This window comes from Molossus molossus, unplaced genomic scaffold (genome assembly GCF_014108415.1).
Source record: "Molossus molossus isolate mMolMol1 unplaced genomic scaffold, mMolMol1.p scaffold_m16_p_6, whole genome shotgun sequence".
NCBI lineage: Eukaryota > Metazoa > Chordata > Mammalia > Chiroptera > Molossidae > Molossus > Molossus molossus.
The window spans coordinates 95,286,893-95,306,409 of record NW_023425399.1 but is presented as its reverse complement, the minus strand read 5'-3'; the positions used below and the strand labels follow the sequence as shown (position 1 = coordinate 95,306,409).

At 44.6% G+C, this 19,517-nt stretch overlaps 1 protein-coding gene across 1 annotated transcript in view; it reads right to left on the bottom strand.

The window, feature by feature from the left end:
- Window positions 1-19,517, bottom strand: part of SETBP1 (SET binding protein 1) — a 354,570-nt gene that overhangs the window by 7,936 nt on the left and 327,117 nt on the right. The window contains exon 5 of the mRNA XM_036245217.1: window positions 15,925-16,095. Within this exon, the coding sequence (XP_036101110.1) occupies window positions 15,925-16,095 (171 nt within the window). The remainder of the gene's footprint in view (window positions 1-15,924; window positions 16,096-19,517) is intronic.

Genomic DNA, 19,517 nt, shown 5'->3' with positions numbered 1-19,517 from the left:
TGGTTATCTCAGCAAATTGCGTAAGAGTTGTCATTTTGAATGATAAATTTCGGCAATTTTCTTGTACAAAAAAAGAGTTCTAAAAGTTCTCACCTTTTCTGTGCTGTCAGTAATATTACCTAGCAGCTGTTAAAAAACAAAAAACTTAATGTCCTTTTAGGATAAAATGGGCGATAAAGGAATTGCCTTTAGAAAGAAACACAATCTGGAGATAGCATCTTTGAAACTGATTGAAAATGTTTCTGTTGTTTGACAATGTTGTTGCCAGAAGTGATACAAAAATCCTTTAAATCTGCAAATTAAAATATCTTGTAAATAGAGTTAACTTCCAAATGATGAGTTTCAGAGATTCGAACCTGCTAAAAAATTTAATTCCTTTTGATATGCAAGAGCATTTGTGTATCAATAAGAAAGTTGGTTAGCCAAATTTCAACAAAAACCTTTGCTTACTTGATGGATAGGATTTAAAAAATAGTATTAAGCAAAATGATGCCCCTTTCCTTTTGGATCTATGTATAAGTAAAATATCCCTTTAACCTACAAGATCTGTATTGAAATAAACTAAATTCAGAATCAGTCCTCCAAATTGCTTTACTATGTATTTAAAAAACAAGTTTTTTTTAAAAAAAAGTATTCAAACTAAATCACTTGGCCCTCCCCAAAACAATATTAAAATTAGTATAAAATGTTGATGATAACGTTTTTGTTTCATTAAAAATATAAAGGTCAATGAAATTTAAAATTATTTTAAGATATTTATTTCAGATTTATCTTAACCTTTTAAAGTTCATTTTTTAAAAGATGAGTGCATATATTCTGAATATATATTTACATGGGGTAATGCTTCGAAATTATGTTAGTGATATCAGCACATAATATTTGACTACGTTAAAGTTTTCCTTTCTTTTTCTAAAGTCCTGACAACTTTATTAACTCAGTATTTAATCCTAGATCTTCTTGAAGACATACAGTCATGTTCTTCTTCATTCCCCTCATAACAAAGAATACAATTTCTTTGTCATACTAGATGCTGAATTAATATTTCCTGCTGCATTGCTTCAGGTTGTAAACTCCTAGAGACCAAAGCCTGGATATCATTAATCTTTATATTCTGAAGAGCACCTCTGATTAAATTGTAGGCATTTCCAAGGCAGTCAAAAGAGTGTCCTGCCCATGGAGAGGTTCTGGACTAGAATTTGTTGCTGTCCTCCTGTATTTGGTTAGGCAGTCCTGAGGGCCTGTCTTTAGGATTTGAGAATCCCTGACCTCTCACCATGAAAAAATAATACCAGTCATTTCATGAGTTGGGTTTTGGACAAACCACGGCTGGCTTTGGCCAGACAAAGGCAGTGGTAACTTATCTCCAGAGAGAACCTGAGCTGAGTGAACACTGCTAGTTTGCTGGAGGAACCTCTAAGAAAGGTCACAAGACTTGGGCAGACCTGAGAAAGTGGGGTGAAGGGAGAGAGCTCTGAGATCCGAGAATGAGCAATAGAGGTGATCGCACCTGCCTACAAGGCAAAATGCACTTATTCCTTAACAGGAGCCGCATAGGATGTGTCCTCAGAAGTCTTTCAAGTCTTCGAGATTTCCTGGGGGTGACACTTACTAGGGTCAGCGTTTTCCCAGGCTTTTGGCCAGGAGTGAATTGTGAGTGGCAGCAGTCATAAACAGAGAAATACTAGGGCCATTTAGCCCTGGTCTGTTTCAGTCAACACTGGCTTCTGGAAGTCGCACGTGGCTCAAGCCCCGCAGACTGACTAGACAATGTGAAAGGCTGGATAGAAATGTAGTTTACGCCAAAAAGTTGAACGCTACATCTGTTGAGTCTCACAGCACGCCAGGTGGTCACATGGTGCTGGGGTGTGTGTGTGTGTCACACCCTCTCAATGGGCTCTTTGTATTTTTTTTTTCCTCTCAAATATGGCAAAGCTATATCCTTAACCATAAATACCATCCCTTATATAATACTCCAAGTATTACAGATGCATGTTCATACTTGATTGTGAAAGTATTTTTGTTCTCTTTTTGGAATTTTGAAACCAGCCAAAAAAAAAAAAAAAAAAAAAAACCTAACAGAAAAACTGAGAAGAACAAAGAATAATGTCACAAACAGGACCTTATGAAAATTTTCACGTTTTTAATATTCAGGCTTGGATGAAATAAATCCTTGTTGAACATGCTAGAACTTCGAGAATGACATCAAATGGTAAGTATCCACGTTCTGTTTTCTTCTTAGTCTTAACAATTGTACTTATTTACTTAAAAACTTGGGCTAGTTGTTTACAGTCTGATAGAAAACCGACTGACCAAGACATGAGAAGAATGAGAGTCTTGTCTTGACTTTCCATTCCTTAGTTCTGTGCCTCTAGACATATCTCTTAATTTTTTGGCAGGACCCTTACATCCAGATGAATATAATTCTGTAAAAATGGTTATATACTTTCAAATCTTCTCTGTTCTAGGTAAGGCATCCTTGATTCCTTCAACTGCATTTCATATGAGATGAATGCTAGACTGTATTCCATTTTGATCACCCTTCTCTGGAGATTTTACCATCTGCCAAATCTCATCTTAAACTTTGGTGCCCAGAATTGAATTGATTTTCCAAGCATAAAGTGACTAGTGCAGAAAAATTGGGTTGATTAATTTCTGTGATAAAGGTACTATGTGTCTATTAATAAGGGCTATGTTAAAAAACACAACAAAACAACAACCCAGCCTTTTTTTTTTTGCACCAACACTCTGTTGTCTTATATTGAATGAAAGCTCAATTAACTCCCTTAAATGTCCTTAAGTGTTTTCATATAAACAGCCACCAAAATGGACATTGCTATGTGGAACTGGTTTTTGAGCTTAACTACAAGCCTTCTTTTTAAGTCTGCAAAGTTTAATTTTACTGGTTTTAGTCCAGTGTTCTAGTCTGTTGTGAAAGTCGGGACTCTTAATTTGGTTTTCTAACAGAGTGCCCACACTGGTAGGGATTTCTATGGGGTTGAAATACCCTCAAAGTTAGTGACCATCCCTTTAACTCCTTCTGGGCATGATTCAAGCGACTCCAATGAATGCTACTGAATTTCTCTTCATTAAACTATTTAAAGAAAGTATTCCAATTTATACAACAAAGTATTCCTGCATTCTTCATAAAAGCAGTAAGCACTTTATACCCACTGATTAGATGTTCAATACCCTTGTGTGTGTCTAGTTGGTAGATGATGGAAGTGCCACAAAGACAATAACTTTGCGTAGCCTACAGGTGTGTGCCCAACTCTGTTATTTCTGTCAAAGAGGATATTGCATCTGATATTGAATTGGGGAAAAGAGTCTTACATTTTTTTCATCCAGAGGCAATTCGCCTGCCTTAGTGAAAAAACAAAACAAAACAAAACAAAACAAAACAAAACAAAACAAAACAAAATACCAGGGCCCTGGCTGTGTGACTCAGTTGTTTGGGTGTCATCCCAGGCACCGAAAGGTCGCTGGTTTAATTCCCAGTCAGAGCACATGCTGGGGTGAGGGCTCAATCCTGGTAGGGGGCACGTAGGAAGCAGCAGATCGATGTCTCTCTCTCACATAGATGTTTCTCTCTCTAAAAATAAAAATCTTAAAAAACAACACATACAAGAAAAAGAGCACGAGGCATCCCTTGGAGGGACTCTCCCGAGGGGCTGAGGGAGCGTAGAGGTCCTAGCTGCACCCCAGTCAGGCCTGGCATTAAAAAATAAACAAACACCAAAACCAATACTAGGTGTGGCTCTGGTGCTTGCAAATCTCCAATTCAGTAGTCTTCCTGAACGCCATCTGAGGACTCTCATTTCAACACTGATCTTTCTGGTCCCCTCAGTATTGCCTGGTTCTCTTGACAGTGCTTGGCAGTCTGTCCTGTATCAAGGTGATGATCTCCATTTATCTCTCCACTTAAGCTGCATTTTCTTAAGGGACAAGGACCATGTCTTAACCCATCTTACTCATTCTTGGAACATATACTGATTGAGCCCGTTTGTGCCAGGCACTGTGCAGGGCACTCATTCCCCTGCCCCTAGTGACCAGCTCAGAGCTCAGCTGACTTACTTGAACTGAAATCAGTCTCTGTGACTTGATCTGCACTGAGGCTTAATGTCTACTTTGTCAAGAATGTGTCTAAACTATGAAAGGATGTACTGAAAGGACTCCAAATCACTGTAAATTAAATCAGACCCTCACCTATTTCAGATGTTCCCTGCTTTCCGCAGAGCCCCGCTAACTGTGTGGGGTGTCTAAGCTGTGCCCCAAAGCACGGAAGTACTGAGAAATAGAGACCGACATCCAACCACTGCGTCGAAGGGGCGTTTCAATGATAAAAATAAGCTGGGAATTTACTAAGTTCCATTAAGTAAACCAGTCTGAGCATTTAAGCCCACAGATTGATTAAAATCATGGGTTCCCTGGAAAATGAAGGTAAGTAGATATTATATATTAATTATCTAACACCAAAAATGAGAGAGAGAGAAAGAAAATGAGAGAGAGAGACACACACACACACACACACAGAGATGAATGCTCTTTTCATTGCTGAACATTTGGATCAGAATTATAATGGTTTATTGTGGGGGCGTGTTCATATGCTCTCTTGGCAAATACCTATACATTCAAGTTCTAAGCACTATACCAGTTTTTTTTTTTTTTTTTTTTTTTAAAGTTATTGCTTTCCTTTATTTTTCTTTTTCCTAATATAAGCTTGGACAGACTCAAGACAGCAAATACTCCTTCCTCAATTTAAGATTTGACAATTTAAGAGGAAAAAGCTCATTCATCATCTTTCCCTTTTAGAGACCATAAATTATTGGCTCATATACCATGTGGCTTGGATTCTAGGAAAAGTTAGCATAAACAAACCCAAGTTACAATGCGTGGAGTAAGAGAGTGAGTCATAAACAAAACACAGACATATGCTCTCATATAAATACGGGCCTGGATCATCAGCTTCCCAGAGTCTGCTTCCCATTAATTACACAACAGAATGAACTTTCCATATGTAAGCCCAGATCACTTAACTCGGGCAACTTGCGGGAGACAAAGACCAGGATTGTGGCTTTCATTTAGGCACTAACTAGACTGGGTTTCGACGCAGGAAAATCCTCTCAAACTACCTTCAGGTTTCGGAGGGCATGAAAGTGCCTTAGAGCAGGGTTTCCGAGCGCCGAAACTCCAGGAGCACCGCTTGAGGCTGGTCTAGGTCCCCTGCTGAATTTAAAGCTAATATCTGGCTTACTCTCTTTTGTTCTGAGCTCTGTCATCTTTATGGGGCAGGCCCTGGGTCCGGGCCACACAGGCTGTTCAGACATTGCTGGGAGCATCAAACAGCTGCAACTCCCTCCGTCAGGATGTGTGCTCCGTCTTTTGAACCTGCCCATTGGTAGCACAAACTCACGTTTCTTCATGTTGTATGAAAACGATCTGGTCTCTCTTAGTCTAAAGAGGCATCGAGGGCACATGGAAGGATTCCTGGGGAAGGGGATTCCTCAACAGGTGAGAGACTCTCAGGGCGGCGGGAGCAGCGAGCTCCCTCCTTGTGTCCCTTTCAAAAGCAGACCCCATAGCACAAACGAACAGAGTTACAAACCACTAAAATAACAGATGGCACATTTTAGGACTCCTGGGTGCAGGAGAAGGGAGAAAACTGACCTTTATTCTTTGCAAGGGGAGGGGCACAAGGTTTCCATCATTCATTCACTCAGTGCTTACTGTGGTAACATCCACTCTCTGTATTGGACCATAGACTATACAAGTGAGATGCATGGTTCCTGCTTTCATAGGAAATTAAGGGAAAGAAGAAACTAGCATTTTTGGAGAAGCTACCCCATGAGGACATTATTAGCACTTACAGTACAGAGATGAAAACTGAGACCTCAGAGATTAAATGATTTTCCCAAGGGCACACATTTTAGTCATGGACTCCAGGATTTAAGCAAGGGCTACCCTATTTCAAAGCCTCTTTCATACAATAGATATTTCTTTAAGGAAGCAAAAAAAGAGCTAGATAAGGAATGAGACCTGGATTTCCCTGGGCATTTTCCACTGTGGACTGCATCAGAGAGCCAAATTTCTCTCAATTTCACAATCTCAAAGGATTCTTCCACCCCTCGAAATCCCATAATTAAATAATACAAGATATTACTACAGATTACCCTCGTTACTTCTGCTAGATTATGTGTTCCGGCACATTGCTTGAATTTTGTTATTTTCTCTGGTTCAAATCCCTTTATTGGCTTCCGATAACACAATGAGTGCAGTTGGTCTGGATTACAAAGGAAGGCAGCAGAGCTGGGGGAGGACCTGGGAAGCTAAGGAGAATATGGCCAGTCTATTGGGCAAATGTTATTCTGTATCAATCAATTGTTGGCAAGTAGAAATCTGAGCTCAAAGTTATCAGATAGTCTCAGTTTCAAAAAGCCAGAAATCTTGATTATTATGTAAATCTTCTGACATTTCCCCGCTGCTGATTAATTTTTAAAGAAATGTATAAGCCTCTACAGGCCAATCAAAATACAACTGCAGACGGCTATTGGCTCAGGGCTGCTATTTGGCTAACGCTGCCCTTCAGAACGGTCACCACGCCTCACTGGAGAATTTTAGGAACTCCATGTTCGGACCCCAAACCTCTCGTCCAGCCTCATCTATTATTTCCACACACACCCCCCTATCTCAGAGATGTTGTAAACTGGTCCCCTCTGTTCTGCCTGCATCTGAACGAACTCCATTCATCCTCAGAAGCTATCTCAACTCTTCTCTTTCCAGCTCCTCGCACTGTCTTCTAAACTCCCGCTGGAAATTAATCACTTGTCAATTGCTGAATTACAGCCCTGTTAGCATCTGAGATTATTCAATCTCTTCATTTTTAAAATATTATTTGGTCATCTCATGTTTGGAGTCAGGCCTTCCCAAATAGTGTGAAAATCCCCTAGGGCAGGTCTAATCTGATACTTACATATATCAATGTGACAGGTGCTTAAAAACATTTGACGATTTGTAACAAAGATTTATAGAAGTTCTAGTAAGATGAGCTCCGTATGGCAGTTAATACTCTCACTGGTAGGGGGCTTTTGTGCCCTAAGATAAGGGTGTTTGGAGGGTGGAGTGAGGATAAAACTTCTAATGATAATTAATGGATGTTATGATCTGAGTCATAATATGACTAAATTATGACTTAACATGATTAAATCATAACATGACATGACTTCATTTTTGACATGAGAAGGGTCATAAAAGTGATATATGGTTTTGAATATGTGATTGGTGTTTTGATCTGCTATTTCATGTCCTCCTCACCACTGCCTACAAAGCGGATGTTGTTTTTCCCATTTCCCTGATGAGGAAACTGAGACTCAGAAGTGTCAGTCAGACTCAGTACCTCACCTGCGGAAACTAATTAATAATTACCACGGGCTACCATAACCCTGATCCTTGAATTTCAAGTCCAGTTTCCACTGTGCATTTGTGTGGTCGCCAGGGGTCCGGGTTTCCTAATTCCTAGTCAGGTGATATTTTGTAATTCATTTATCCTTTCCAGGCTCAATTTCCTCATCTGCAACACGAGGGGGTTGGCAGAGGTCCCTTCCAGTCCATTCTAATGCGGTCTGGTCAATCCCAGTTCAAGCAGCAGCAGAAGCAGAGCCCCTGCAGGTATTACTCCAGTGGCTCCCGGGGTAGAATGGAGAAGGCTCGCTGGTGAGCGCTGTCTGTCTGTCTGCCTGCCTCTTTGTCATGTCCATCTACAATCCGTACTCATTCCCTCTCACCGGCTCCTTTCTCTATGCCCCTCTTTCTCTGTCTCTCTTTTCTCGTAGACTGACTCCTGCCTGCCTAGACCACTAAAGATCATTCTTAATGACAGTCATTACACAGTCCTTCCACGTTGCCAGGGGCCATTTCCGCAGCAGTGAGCAGGAAAGACCTTGCCCCCCTTCTCAACAGCTGGTCTCAGTGTGCCAACTTCACTGGGACCAAGAAGTTTCTCAAAACCTCGCTATTAATTACAGGAAACACAAAGCGCTGTCTCCTCTCCCCCCTTCATTAACACAGTTGCTTTCAGTTGCACTAAATTATCTCACCACCATTAAACCCACAATCTAATTAGACTTGTAGAAATGGAAAGTACCGACGAACCACTATCTCAAAACTGATCGGAACATAGTTCTGCCCTTTCGTTTTGCGCCGCATGGAATCTGCCCCTGGATAAGTCTCCTTCCATTCTTTCCCATTTATAAGGAATGTTTTATTCCTTATAAAACGAGTATCTTAATAGAAATAGCTGCAGGTTTGGAAGGGTTTCTTTCTCGCATTTGGCCCAGAGCGCGGAGTCTTCATTACAATAATCGTACCTGCCTCTCCGGTGCTGGGCTCCGCAGCCAAACCTCCCGCCGGCGTGGATGGAGGGGTGAAGGATACTATCACTGGGAAGATGATAAAATGTATTATTATCACTGCTCTGTTTTTAAGAGGGTCTGACTGTGGCAGGAGGAGGTTGGGAGCATCATCTGTAGGAAGTATTTCAAGAAGATAAATTGAGTTAAATTTCTCACAGACTCAGACTTTCAAACCTGTCATTAAGACTTGTCTTCTCGAAAATCTCAGCTCTGGAGAGAAAAAGCATTCGTTAAATCAAGTCCAGACATGTTTATTGAGTATCTACTATGCACCTGATGCGAAATTCTTGACACCCAAATATGATTACATGTTGTTTAGGGGCAGTGCTCCTGGCTTTCACTTCTCTTATCATCATCCCATATGACTCAAGGTTTGGGGGATTTATGTGCTCCTCAGGACTTAGTGAATGAGACAACAACCTAACTAGGAAATGGTCGCTGGCCCTGGGAAAGAATATCAGATACAAAAGAATATTATATACAAAATAATTAAAGTACAGCCTAGGCCAATGTCCAGCTTTACAATGAGTGGCTCATCCTGAAAATCCCATAGAACTTCCAGGTGAGACACAGGATCCGCCCCCTCCGAATCGATACACACTCATGCATTGAATACATCGTGCCTCGCAGGCCCACTCCTGAACTGGACAACGATCTGCCCCAGGAAATCCTGGTGGATTAGCCAGGAGCTGGTCTGCCATTACTGAACAAAGGATTCTGGAGGCCCTGAGGCCCCCCCCATCACGTTGCTCTCCATGCTGAACATTCTCGGGATGGTTTGCTATTTCTGGTGCCGGTATGGAAACAAAGGCACAACGTGGCCTTTCAACTCTAAAGACCAGAATGCTTTTTCATGCACCAGATGGTTTTGTACCGGAAACAGTTGTTCAACACATTTTGACTAACAGTCGATGATTATCTATTGTTTGACCACCTCGGTGCTAAGTACTGAGAGCCAGGGGAGAGGACAGTCCAGCCTGCGGCTGGGGCATGAGAGCGCAGACACTATTAAGTGTAGAGACCAATGATCAGTGGGTTTCCAGGGAGCCGTGGGGCACAGAGGATGTGGTATCCACATTGGCCATGGGGTGGTTCTCCAAGTGGGTGTAAGGAAAGGCTTCTCAGAGTTGGAAGGCACTGATGCTGTCTTAAGGAATAAGCATGAATTAGCCGTCCAGATGGCTTGAGGGGTGGGTGAGGGAGAGAGAACTATCCCAGGATGGAACGCCAAACTAGCGGTAACAATAACAACAGCAGCAGTAATAGCAGCAACAATAGCACTCCTTTGCCGAACTCCTTCTATGGGCCTAGCACGCTGCCAAGATTTTCACAAGGATTATCTCATTCATTCCTCGCCACAATCCTCTACACTAGGTGGTATGCGCTCCACCATTTTTCACGGAGGTCTGAGATCACCCAGCTGGTAAGTGCAGCCCTGAGATTTCAATATAGGCCATTTGAAGCAAGAACATGTGTATTTAACTAGAGCACCACATGGCCTGTGAGCGGTGTTAAGAAAAAATGAGCCAAAACTTAGAAACACGACAAGAAGAAGGGTGTTTGTCCTTTTGGAATCCTAGAGTATTATGTAATTTTATGGGCTTGCCCAGTGATGATGAACTATCTATGGGACATGCACCTTTTTGGGATTTGCTATCCACTATTGATTAAAAGGCCCAGACCCTGCCTAGTAATATGATAACTTGTAGGTTTTTGCCCAGGAAAGATGCAAATGACTGCTGTCCAGTAGAAAAGATAACTGCAGAGGTTACGGCTTTGTTACTCATTGGGATGCTAACTGAGCCATCGTGCTTGAGGTCTTTCTCTGATGACACATTCCCACGATGCCCCGTTCCTCGGATTCTTCTTTGGGACAGCTCTCTCACTATGTCCGTGTCCTCACCAAAGAGTTGCATGCATCTCTGACGTGAGTTTGTAGTTTTCGAAGATTACACTCCGACAGAGAAGCTTCCAGAGAAGTGTGGTGCTGGCTGACATCTCCGAGGGGATGGGGTCGGGGCAGAAGGCAGAAAGCCAGACCCTGGAGTTTCAGTGCTTCTCTGAGTGCGCACAGCCATGGTCAGGGGATCGGCTAAGCTGCTCTAGGAGTGATGGGGTCTTCAGGGAAGCACAGAAGCTCCAAACCCTGCTGGGTGTCCTCGTGACCCGGGGGGTGGGGGGCTTTCCAGGAGGCTCCCGCTTAGCCGAGCTCTCGGCAAACACACTCTGCTGCTTCAGAATGGGTCTGTGAAGGGTTTGTTTCTAAAACAAAGCTTTATTTTCTGTCTTTTTTTTTTCTATAGGGTTTTCTACTGTATATTTTAAATGATCACTCTGGACTTACAGGAATGTATTGTACAATTTGAAGACTTCTTCAATTTGTATACTTATGGGCCTTGGATGTTCAAAATCCTGTTAACTTGAACAATTATTTGCTCTATTTTGGTTCTTTTGAAAGACCAGACTTTCGGCTGAAGTGACGTACTATTTTGGTTAGGAGTTCCAGATTACAGTTCCGCACAGGACAAAGAAACAAGTAAAATGCATGATTTCATAATTCTCAAATTCCTGGTCTTTGCTTTTTGCACCTGGATATTACTTCATTATTCTGGGCCTCGCTCCATAAATGGCAGCTGGTAAAGAGAAAAATCAGGCATCCACGAATTTGGGAGTTAGAAGCAATGTTCACGATCGTTTTGCTCCAGCTCCGAGGCTACTGGATATCACCCTCATTCCATTAGAATTAAGAATCCATTGTTTTCTTTTTAAAGGTAATTTTCCAAGCTTCAAGTTTTGTATCTTGATTACAGGCATCAGTCAGTTCTGATTGGGCTGACAGTTTGGTTAACAACAAAATAATTTACCTAATGTATATATCTCTGCCTTCAGAAGCAAAATGTCTAAAAATTTAATAGACTTGTGAAATAGTTTTTTAAGTTTGTATTGTTTGTTTGTTTGTTTAAGAGAGAAGAAGGAGGGGGAGAGAAAGAAGAGACACAGATGTGACATGGGCCGCCTCCTGAGTGCCCTCCACTGGGGATCGAGCCTGTAACCAGGGCATGTGCCCTCACCGGGAACCGAACCAGCACCCTTTCAGTGCATGGGATGGTGCGCCACTAACTGAGCCACACTGGCCAGGGCTAGACGTGTGAAATTTAAATCGTTTCACTTACTCATTGGCTCTGGTAGTTTTAAATAAGGCAGACCCAATAGTTTGAGAGAATAATGGATTAGCCTTGATGCAAAACAGATACAAACCCAGCACCGTCTTCCACCGGCATTTTGAATTGGGCTACACCTCAAGCAGGTGACGATGGTGACCCTGATACATGTCTTTTTTTCTCCTTGGATTTAAGATGTGAGGCCATCAGTTTATGTGTGTGTGTGAAAGACAGAGTGAGAAAGAGAAAGAGAGAGAGAGAGAATAGAATAGAGAAGAGAAGAAAACAAGAAGGATATGTCGGCTTGTTTTCATCATTCCTACACTAGACTTTCAGGTGCAGAACCAGAGATGATGTTTCCTAGGTATTTTATTGAGCTCCTATAGAATTTGTAATCTAATTAGTAGTACAGTCTCATCTTAAATACAAAGGTGGGGGCATGTTTCAGTAGGAAAATCATGAACTCTCTACACATTGCATGACCTCCCTGAAAAGTAAGTTCAATATGTGGATCAGAAAAACTAGCCTGACCCATTCAGGTTTGGAGCACCTGATACGGCTAGGAAATTATGATTGGGACTATGCAACGGAAGTTATTTTACATTATGCAGCACTCTGAGCAAACTTTATTGAAGCTTCTACGGCATTAGCCCTAATTACTCGCAATAACGATGCACCGCTCCCTTGAATCAGACCTTCCTTGTGCCAGGGGACTGTGGCTGATCAATGGCTATCGAGCAGTTGGATCACGAAGGCTGACCTGCCTGAGATCAGTGGTAGCCACCGCCATCCCCTCCTCCCAGTAGCTCACAAACGCACGTGTTCTCAGTTTGGCCACCCTCTCCTGCCTCCTCCTCCAAATCAATCACTTCATAATCAGCACGCCTCCCAGGCTCCGAGAAGCGAAAGAACTGCCTTGAACACAGCGTGCACGCACGCACACATCGCCAGAGAGGACGTATTTAAACCTCTCACCCGCCTTCACTTCTCCTACATTGTAATGTTTATATAACAAAAAGGGAAATGTTCTTTTTTTCTTTTTTCCTTTTTCCAAAGATCACCTGTTTGAAAAAGTACTGGTGGAACCATAAACTGACTAATTATTTGGCAAGTATTGACCAACAGCCTCCTCCTGTCTGCCACATGTTTTCCATCTGATTGTTAAGCAGTTCCAAGGTCGGGCATGCTTTGCTCAGATGTTGCCCACCACGCCAGGTGCCGGAGCAGCACGCAGCACTGACTCGCAAACGTTGATGTCACTCAGTGATGATTTACTGAGCAACTACTATGTGCCAGGCACTGGACTAGAAACTAGCACCCGTTGTTTTTCAATGAAAGACATTTTCTAATTAAGTCCATTATTTCAGTAGTTTTAAAATATCAATTAATGATTTCTTAAGTTAATTTCGCTTTATAAGCCACTTGGTTTTATTGCTCTTTCTTTTATTTCCCTTTGCATTTGTCTGGGAAACCATTCTGTAGAAATGAAGAGCTGTGGAAAAATAAGTGGGTTTCCGTTACACAGCCGGAAGTAATTCTAAATTACTTGCTTGTCGTGAAGGATGAGTAAGGGGACTCTAAAAAAACAAAACACGAGTTGTCTCATCAGAAATGTATATGACTAAGGCACAAGCACCCAATTGTTTGGAATCAACCCCAGAAATGATGTATTACCTGCCTACTACGTGCTGGACATCGTCAAGGCTACCCACCCTATCATGATGAGTTTCACTCACTGTTCTCTATAAGAAGCAGGAGCCCACAGTCAGGGAGAAAGCAACCTGCCTTTGCTATCACTGAGCCAATGACAGACGTGGGATTCCAGGGGAAACCAGGTGGTAAATCAAGAAACTGGGTTCCAGTCCAATGGCATGACCTCATGCAATTGCAAACTGCAGAGATTGCTCTGAATCACATGTGAAACCAAACACTGAACACGAGCCCCACCTACGGGACCCTAACTCTCTCTGGTGTGTGGGAAGCAGCAGTGTATCTGTGGGGAGCAGAATCTCAGGAAGGCCTGGTTGCCAGCACCTGGGGTTGATCTCTGGCTTGTTTTCCCCTAGAAGTTCTGTTCAGCATCCTGGGACCTGGAAATGGCCCAAATCTGTGAAATTCTCATGAGGGTCTCTATTTAGCACTGCCCAAAATAAACAGCCCATTCCTGCATCCTGAAACAGGGGAGCTTTAGCTCAGCTCTGATTACCAGAGAGGCAGGTTTAAAAGTTTAACTCCCACCTGTTTCTATGCCCGTTTGGCGTATTTGTAAATTACGGAATGCAAATAGAGGAAGCAAGTCCATGGAAGGCTGGGATCCCAAGAATGCACTCTCTCATACTGAATGAAAAGAGTTCAGGGGGAAGAAAACCGGGGACCACCTGTCTGCCTGGTGCCCCTGGGAAATATCTGTGTTTGGCAAGCAAAGGCAGAAACATGCCGGCTAATTTCTAAATCTATAAAGGGAGGTCTCCGGAGCTTAACCGACAAGGTTGAATAAGCAATTTTCTGGGTGGGTAGTGCAGACCGTGGCCCAAATCGCTCGCTCCGGCCGAGGGAGGACCTCCCTGATTTCCAGGCACGACACCAGTTCTGACTTCCAGGATTCTGTCCTACTGCCCCCTCTGCCTGCATGTCGCCCTGCAAGGGCCGAAGTCCAGCACGTCTCAGGGGTAACTGCTTCCCCATCCCCCGGTGACCTTCCTTCCTCTGACCCCTTCTTGTACTCCTCGCTGGCATTATTTACCTGACATTTCCACCAAAACGCTTTTCATTTCACATCGAGCATGTGAAAGATGTGAAGATTTAGGATCATATCTGAGAGATGATCCCGTGCCGTCAGAGCAAGATTTCCCAAATGGCTGGGGAGAACACCATTTCCAAAGAGAGGCTAAGAGCTATTTAAGAGCTATTTGCAGAAAAATGGGTTTTGTGGTGAGATGCGATTGTGAAATTCTGCTGTTCCGTGACTCTCCCACCCGGAGCCTCACAAGGAACACTGGTCAATTACAGGCTCTGAGGAGTTCCGCAAAGAAATTAGGTGTCACACAGCATTCCCCGCGTTCATTTAACTATGCAGACATCCGTCTGTTGCCGAACTCACGTCAGGAAGTTTCCTTCCAAATATTTTTTTTTTCTGTTGTATCAATTGGACTCATTTTCAGTTACTAATAATTTCCACAAAGGAGACAGGTATGACAAGCTGAGTTCTCCACTCAAAAAAAATAAAAATGAAAATAATAAAGCTACCTGCTGAATTAGATGAGTTTGGCGTGAAAAATCAGTCATCAGTTTCTTCCTGGGCTTCTCATCACAACAGGCATTTCTAAACACTGCAACATGTTTATCCTTTACCAATGCATTCATTCAACAAACGTTTATGAAATGGGTCATCATTCTGTGTGCCGCGAAGATAGCACGAACCTGAACCATGGGTTCTACTTCCGAGGTGTGTACAACTCTGCCAGGAGGGGGAAGGGGTTAAATGGGTAACATTTCCTACGTGGGAGCTGAATGCCTGGAGCAGCAACAGAGCTACAGGCCTTTGGACGAGGTGAGACTGGCGGGGCCGCGAAGCTCTGTGGGATGCAAAGCGGCATGGAGTGAGCCTGTCCCCAGAGAAAGGTGGTAAGCCAAGTCCAAGGCCTACCTTCTGGCAGTCGGATGCATGTGGCGAAGTGGGGGCTGGTGTGGAGTCTGGTGAGGTGTCAAGTGGGGAACAGAGGAAGGCAGAGCATCTGGGGTGTCTGAGGTGTTTGAATAAGGAATAGTCTGGGGGACTCAGGATATCATGAGGGTAGAAAGAATCAAGGCCTCAGGGAAACCATGGTTACTGTCTCCCAACCTGGGGAGCAAGACAGGCGGTGCCGTGCAGTGGTCAGGAGCATGGGCTAGGACCTGGGCTGGCATCCTGACAGCCCACAGCTTCCTGGGGCTAGCTCTGTTACTCTTAGCTTCCTCTTCTGAAATGAAGACACAGTCTTTATTCCACAGAGTTTTTTATGAGTTACAGGAGATAACATATATAAGGCCCTGCATGCTGACAGTCGTGATTACTAAAGCTCGACAAAGAGTAATTCATACTGTTATCATTATTTGCTGCTTCCAGAACATGTGTTGGAATAAACTGGAAAGCTTCTTCAAGGGGACTGTGCGTCCAGGTTTCAAGCTGACCTCCTTCCTTCCCAGACCTCCTCCCACTGAAAAGACCCAGATCCCGTGCTGCAGCAGCTCACCTTCTGTGTCCAGGGGAGGCTGGCTCAGCACAGAACTCTTACCTGTATCCAACAGCTCGTTCCCGGGAGGTCTTCTCCACGCCCACCTTCACCGGGGTGAACCCAGAGCATCTGAAAAGGGCTCACCTGCGTCCGAGGTCGCTGCAGATGCAGCGAGCAGAGACAGCACGGGGGTGGGAGGGATGGCAACACTGTCCACCACAGCTGGCTTCTTCCTGGTCATCATGGTGGACGCGGAGCCCTCGTTCTTACTAAGCGTTACCGTCTGGTCCACTTTTAAGTGGGGACTTGGCATCCCTGAAAAACACGAACCCCAAAGCCTTCAGTTACTTTGAAGGAACAGGAAGGCAAACAACATAAAAGCTGAAGGTGATCTGAGGAAACTGTCAAATGATCTGACCTCCTTCTCGTGCAAGAATAACCCTGTAGAATGTAAAGCATGACTGGTTAGGGCTTTGTGGCTGAAGTTCGTGGTGATGACACTCCAGGTGGGCTGCCTGGAAGCGGCATCGGGGCACCGGCCTAATGAAGCATATAGTGCTCCATCGGGCTCGCTGTTGCCTTCCGAGGACTGAGAAGGCCGTCTCTCCAGAGGCTGTGCCATGTGCTGTGTGCAGCATGAGGAGGAGAAGGGGATCCCGCCCTAGTGAGGCTACCCCTCCCGTGCAGCTGGGGTCTCGAGACAAGACCAGAGAAGGAAAACCTGGGCGACAAGTATAGGCAGGCTTGTGTGCCATTCGTCCTTGGTGCTGGGGGTGCTAAGGAGGTAGGGGTCCAAGTGGGGGAAAGTGAGGCTTTCCTGAGCTCACGTCAGAGCAGCAAGGACGAGGGGAAGGCATGTGATGGAGAAAGGAAGATGATCCAGATGAGGGACCAGCCTTCTGGCGGCAGAAAGGGCACTGTGGGGACTTGTGTGTGACAGGAGTCAATGGGCCACGTGAGAGCTACCTTGGGGGCCTCTGAGGGTCTGGTCATGACAAGCATCATAAGTCATGTCTTTATGATGCTGAAAAGCCTGGGAAGGCTCTCATGAGGTAGCTCTGGAAGGGCCTGGAAATTTACTACATGACAAATCCTGAGATCTATTCTGGAACCTTGTTTCCTGGGCTCGAATCCAGGCTTTTGTACTTTCCAGCTGTGTGATCACGAGCTAGTTACTTAACCTCTCCAGGCCGTGAGCTTCCTTAGCTGCACAAATGGGGTGGGACCCTCTCGTAGGGGTGGCTGGGAGCACCCAGCAGGCAGCCTCCAGAAAGCACTCAGACCAGCGTCTGGCACACCATCCACGCTTCGTGAGTGTTTCCCTGGTCATTATTCCTGTTGTTGCGACTCCCACTGTTATAACCCGCTGCTTCCTCAGGCCCAACTGAAACCAGCCAGCAAAGTGTCCATTCTCTTCCCCGATGTGACCCAGGATTTCTGAGCACCTTCCACAACCCAGCTGCAAAAACATGACTCCCCAACTCATCCCAGCGTAAGCCCAGAGGCATGGGGTTCTGCATCCACGTCAAACAGTGTGCAGAACAGAAAGTCTATTCCAAGTTTGTTCACTTGCAGGCTCTATACCACAGGCAGCAACACCACGCGGGGCCTCATCACGGTGGCCCTTGAATCTTTTTGTCCCTCCCAACCAACCTGAGTGATACAGCCCCCTCCCAGAGTAACATTATCTCACCGCCACAGTGAGACAGGCTTCCTCGGGCCTAGTGACAGCCCGGGGAAGCACACAGTCTGGAGGTTACTACTTTCCTAATTTTACAGACGAGGGCAGTGGGTTCCTGAGAGGTCAAGAGAGGACTGACTAAACTCCTACAGCTCTTACTATCAAGATGGAAGTTTCCCAGCAGCCAGATCGTCCGGTTCCAGCGGTCCACTTTCTAACACCTGCCCACACCTGGAAAAGGCACTTTCTTAGGCACCTGCCGAAGCAAGTCCACACTGACATTTTCCTTCCCCTTCTCCTCCCTTCCCCCATTCTACAGCCTGGTCTCTGAACCTCCCGCGTCAGATCCTGAGAATAACAACACCATTTAGGCTTTTTCTGATTTTACAGTTCATGCATTTTGACAGAGAACGCAGGCAAACCTAAAACTCTATGATAGAAAGATGGCAAGGAGCAACCGTTCAGGAATCAGGAAATGCAGCAGAGGTGTGCAGGCTGTCCGTGTCGAACACACCCAGGCGTGCCAGGGACCGGCGCGTAGACACATGTGAACATGTAGCATGCACACGGAACCATCCACGAGGAGAGGCATCCAAACAGCGAACAGCGGTTGTGCCGAGCACAGAAAGCACAGGCAAGACTGGTGAGGAAGCTGGAGTTTTACTTTGTGCTCCTTAGCCCGTTTCAGGGTTAATCTCTAGAACCACAAGCATGTATACACTTTCGTGCCGATGAGAAATAAACATACTTTGGGAAAAATCTAGATGCCTGTACCAGAACATGGGCATCGGGGCGGTTTGATGTAATTGAAAAACTGGCTGCTAACCCAAGGACCTTTTTGCATTTATCCTCAGATAGAGCAGGAGGGAGAGAGGGGGGAAGAGAAAGAGAGAAACAGCAACGTGAGAGAGACACATCGAGTGGTTGCCACCCACATAATCCCAACCAGGACCGGGGACAAACTGCAACCGAGGTATGTGTCCTTGGCGGGAACCGAACCCGGGCCTCTCTGGTTTGTGGGCCAGCGCTCTCACCACTGAGCCAAACCAGCCAGGATAAGAAGTCCCCACGTCCACACTGTGCTGGACCACGGCTGTGTGGGCTCCCGTCACAGGGACGCGTGTGTGCTTCTCACAGCAGACCTCATCCACCCTAAGCAACCAGAGGGCGGTTGGACAACAGCTCCTTTGGGAAAACTCACTAATATGTCAACTTGGTACCTGTGGACACAGGTTGGGCAAGTAATTCTTTGCTCAAATTATGACATGCTCAGAGAATGAGCCATAATCAGGATTAGCAGGTGGGTATTTAGCTCTCACTTGGGAACAAACGGATTTCAAGTCATTTTAGTTGTACCCATTTTCATGCAAATGTTCACAATCCAAATTAGTCTCAGTCCACATCATTTCATTAAAGTTGATCCGATCATATCTCTATTGGGCATACTTTGCTACTCAAGTGTTTATGTTACAGAATACGTTAAAAGTAATAAAATGACACTTAAAACACTCTGTAATTCAGATTGTCACTATTGAGCTGTCTTGAAAACCCTGGATAATTTAGGGTTTTCTATTATTGTACTGTTTGCTAGCTGCCAATCCCATGAATTTGAAAACAAATTGAGAAAAAAAAAAAAAAAAAAGCCCTGACGTTTTTTCAGACATTATTGGGCTTTGAAAGGATTATGGAAACATTCCAAGAATACAGTATACAAGGCCAGGCATACTGGATATGTTTTAGACAAAGGCTCACCTAACAGAACTTGCAATCCACAAAATTTGTCTGAGCGCGGAAGTCTCAGGAGACTGGGATGGGTGACTTCTTGGGAGCGAGCATCGGGCAGGCTGGCCCTGGGAAGTCTGTGTTCCCCTGTATTCTAGGTGGCCACTCACGCTTCATGACGGGGCCCCCCAATGACCAGGTGAATGAGAAACTGTTCAGAAGCAAGTTCTCGAGACGAAAGGGCTTTCATCTGGGAAGGGGTCACTATGCCCGCGGTAGAGGTGCTCAGAGTGTCCCCAGGCCCCAGTGCAGGACACAGTGTACTGCGGTTTGC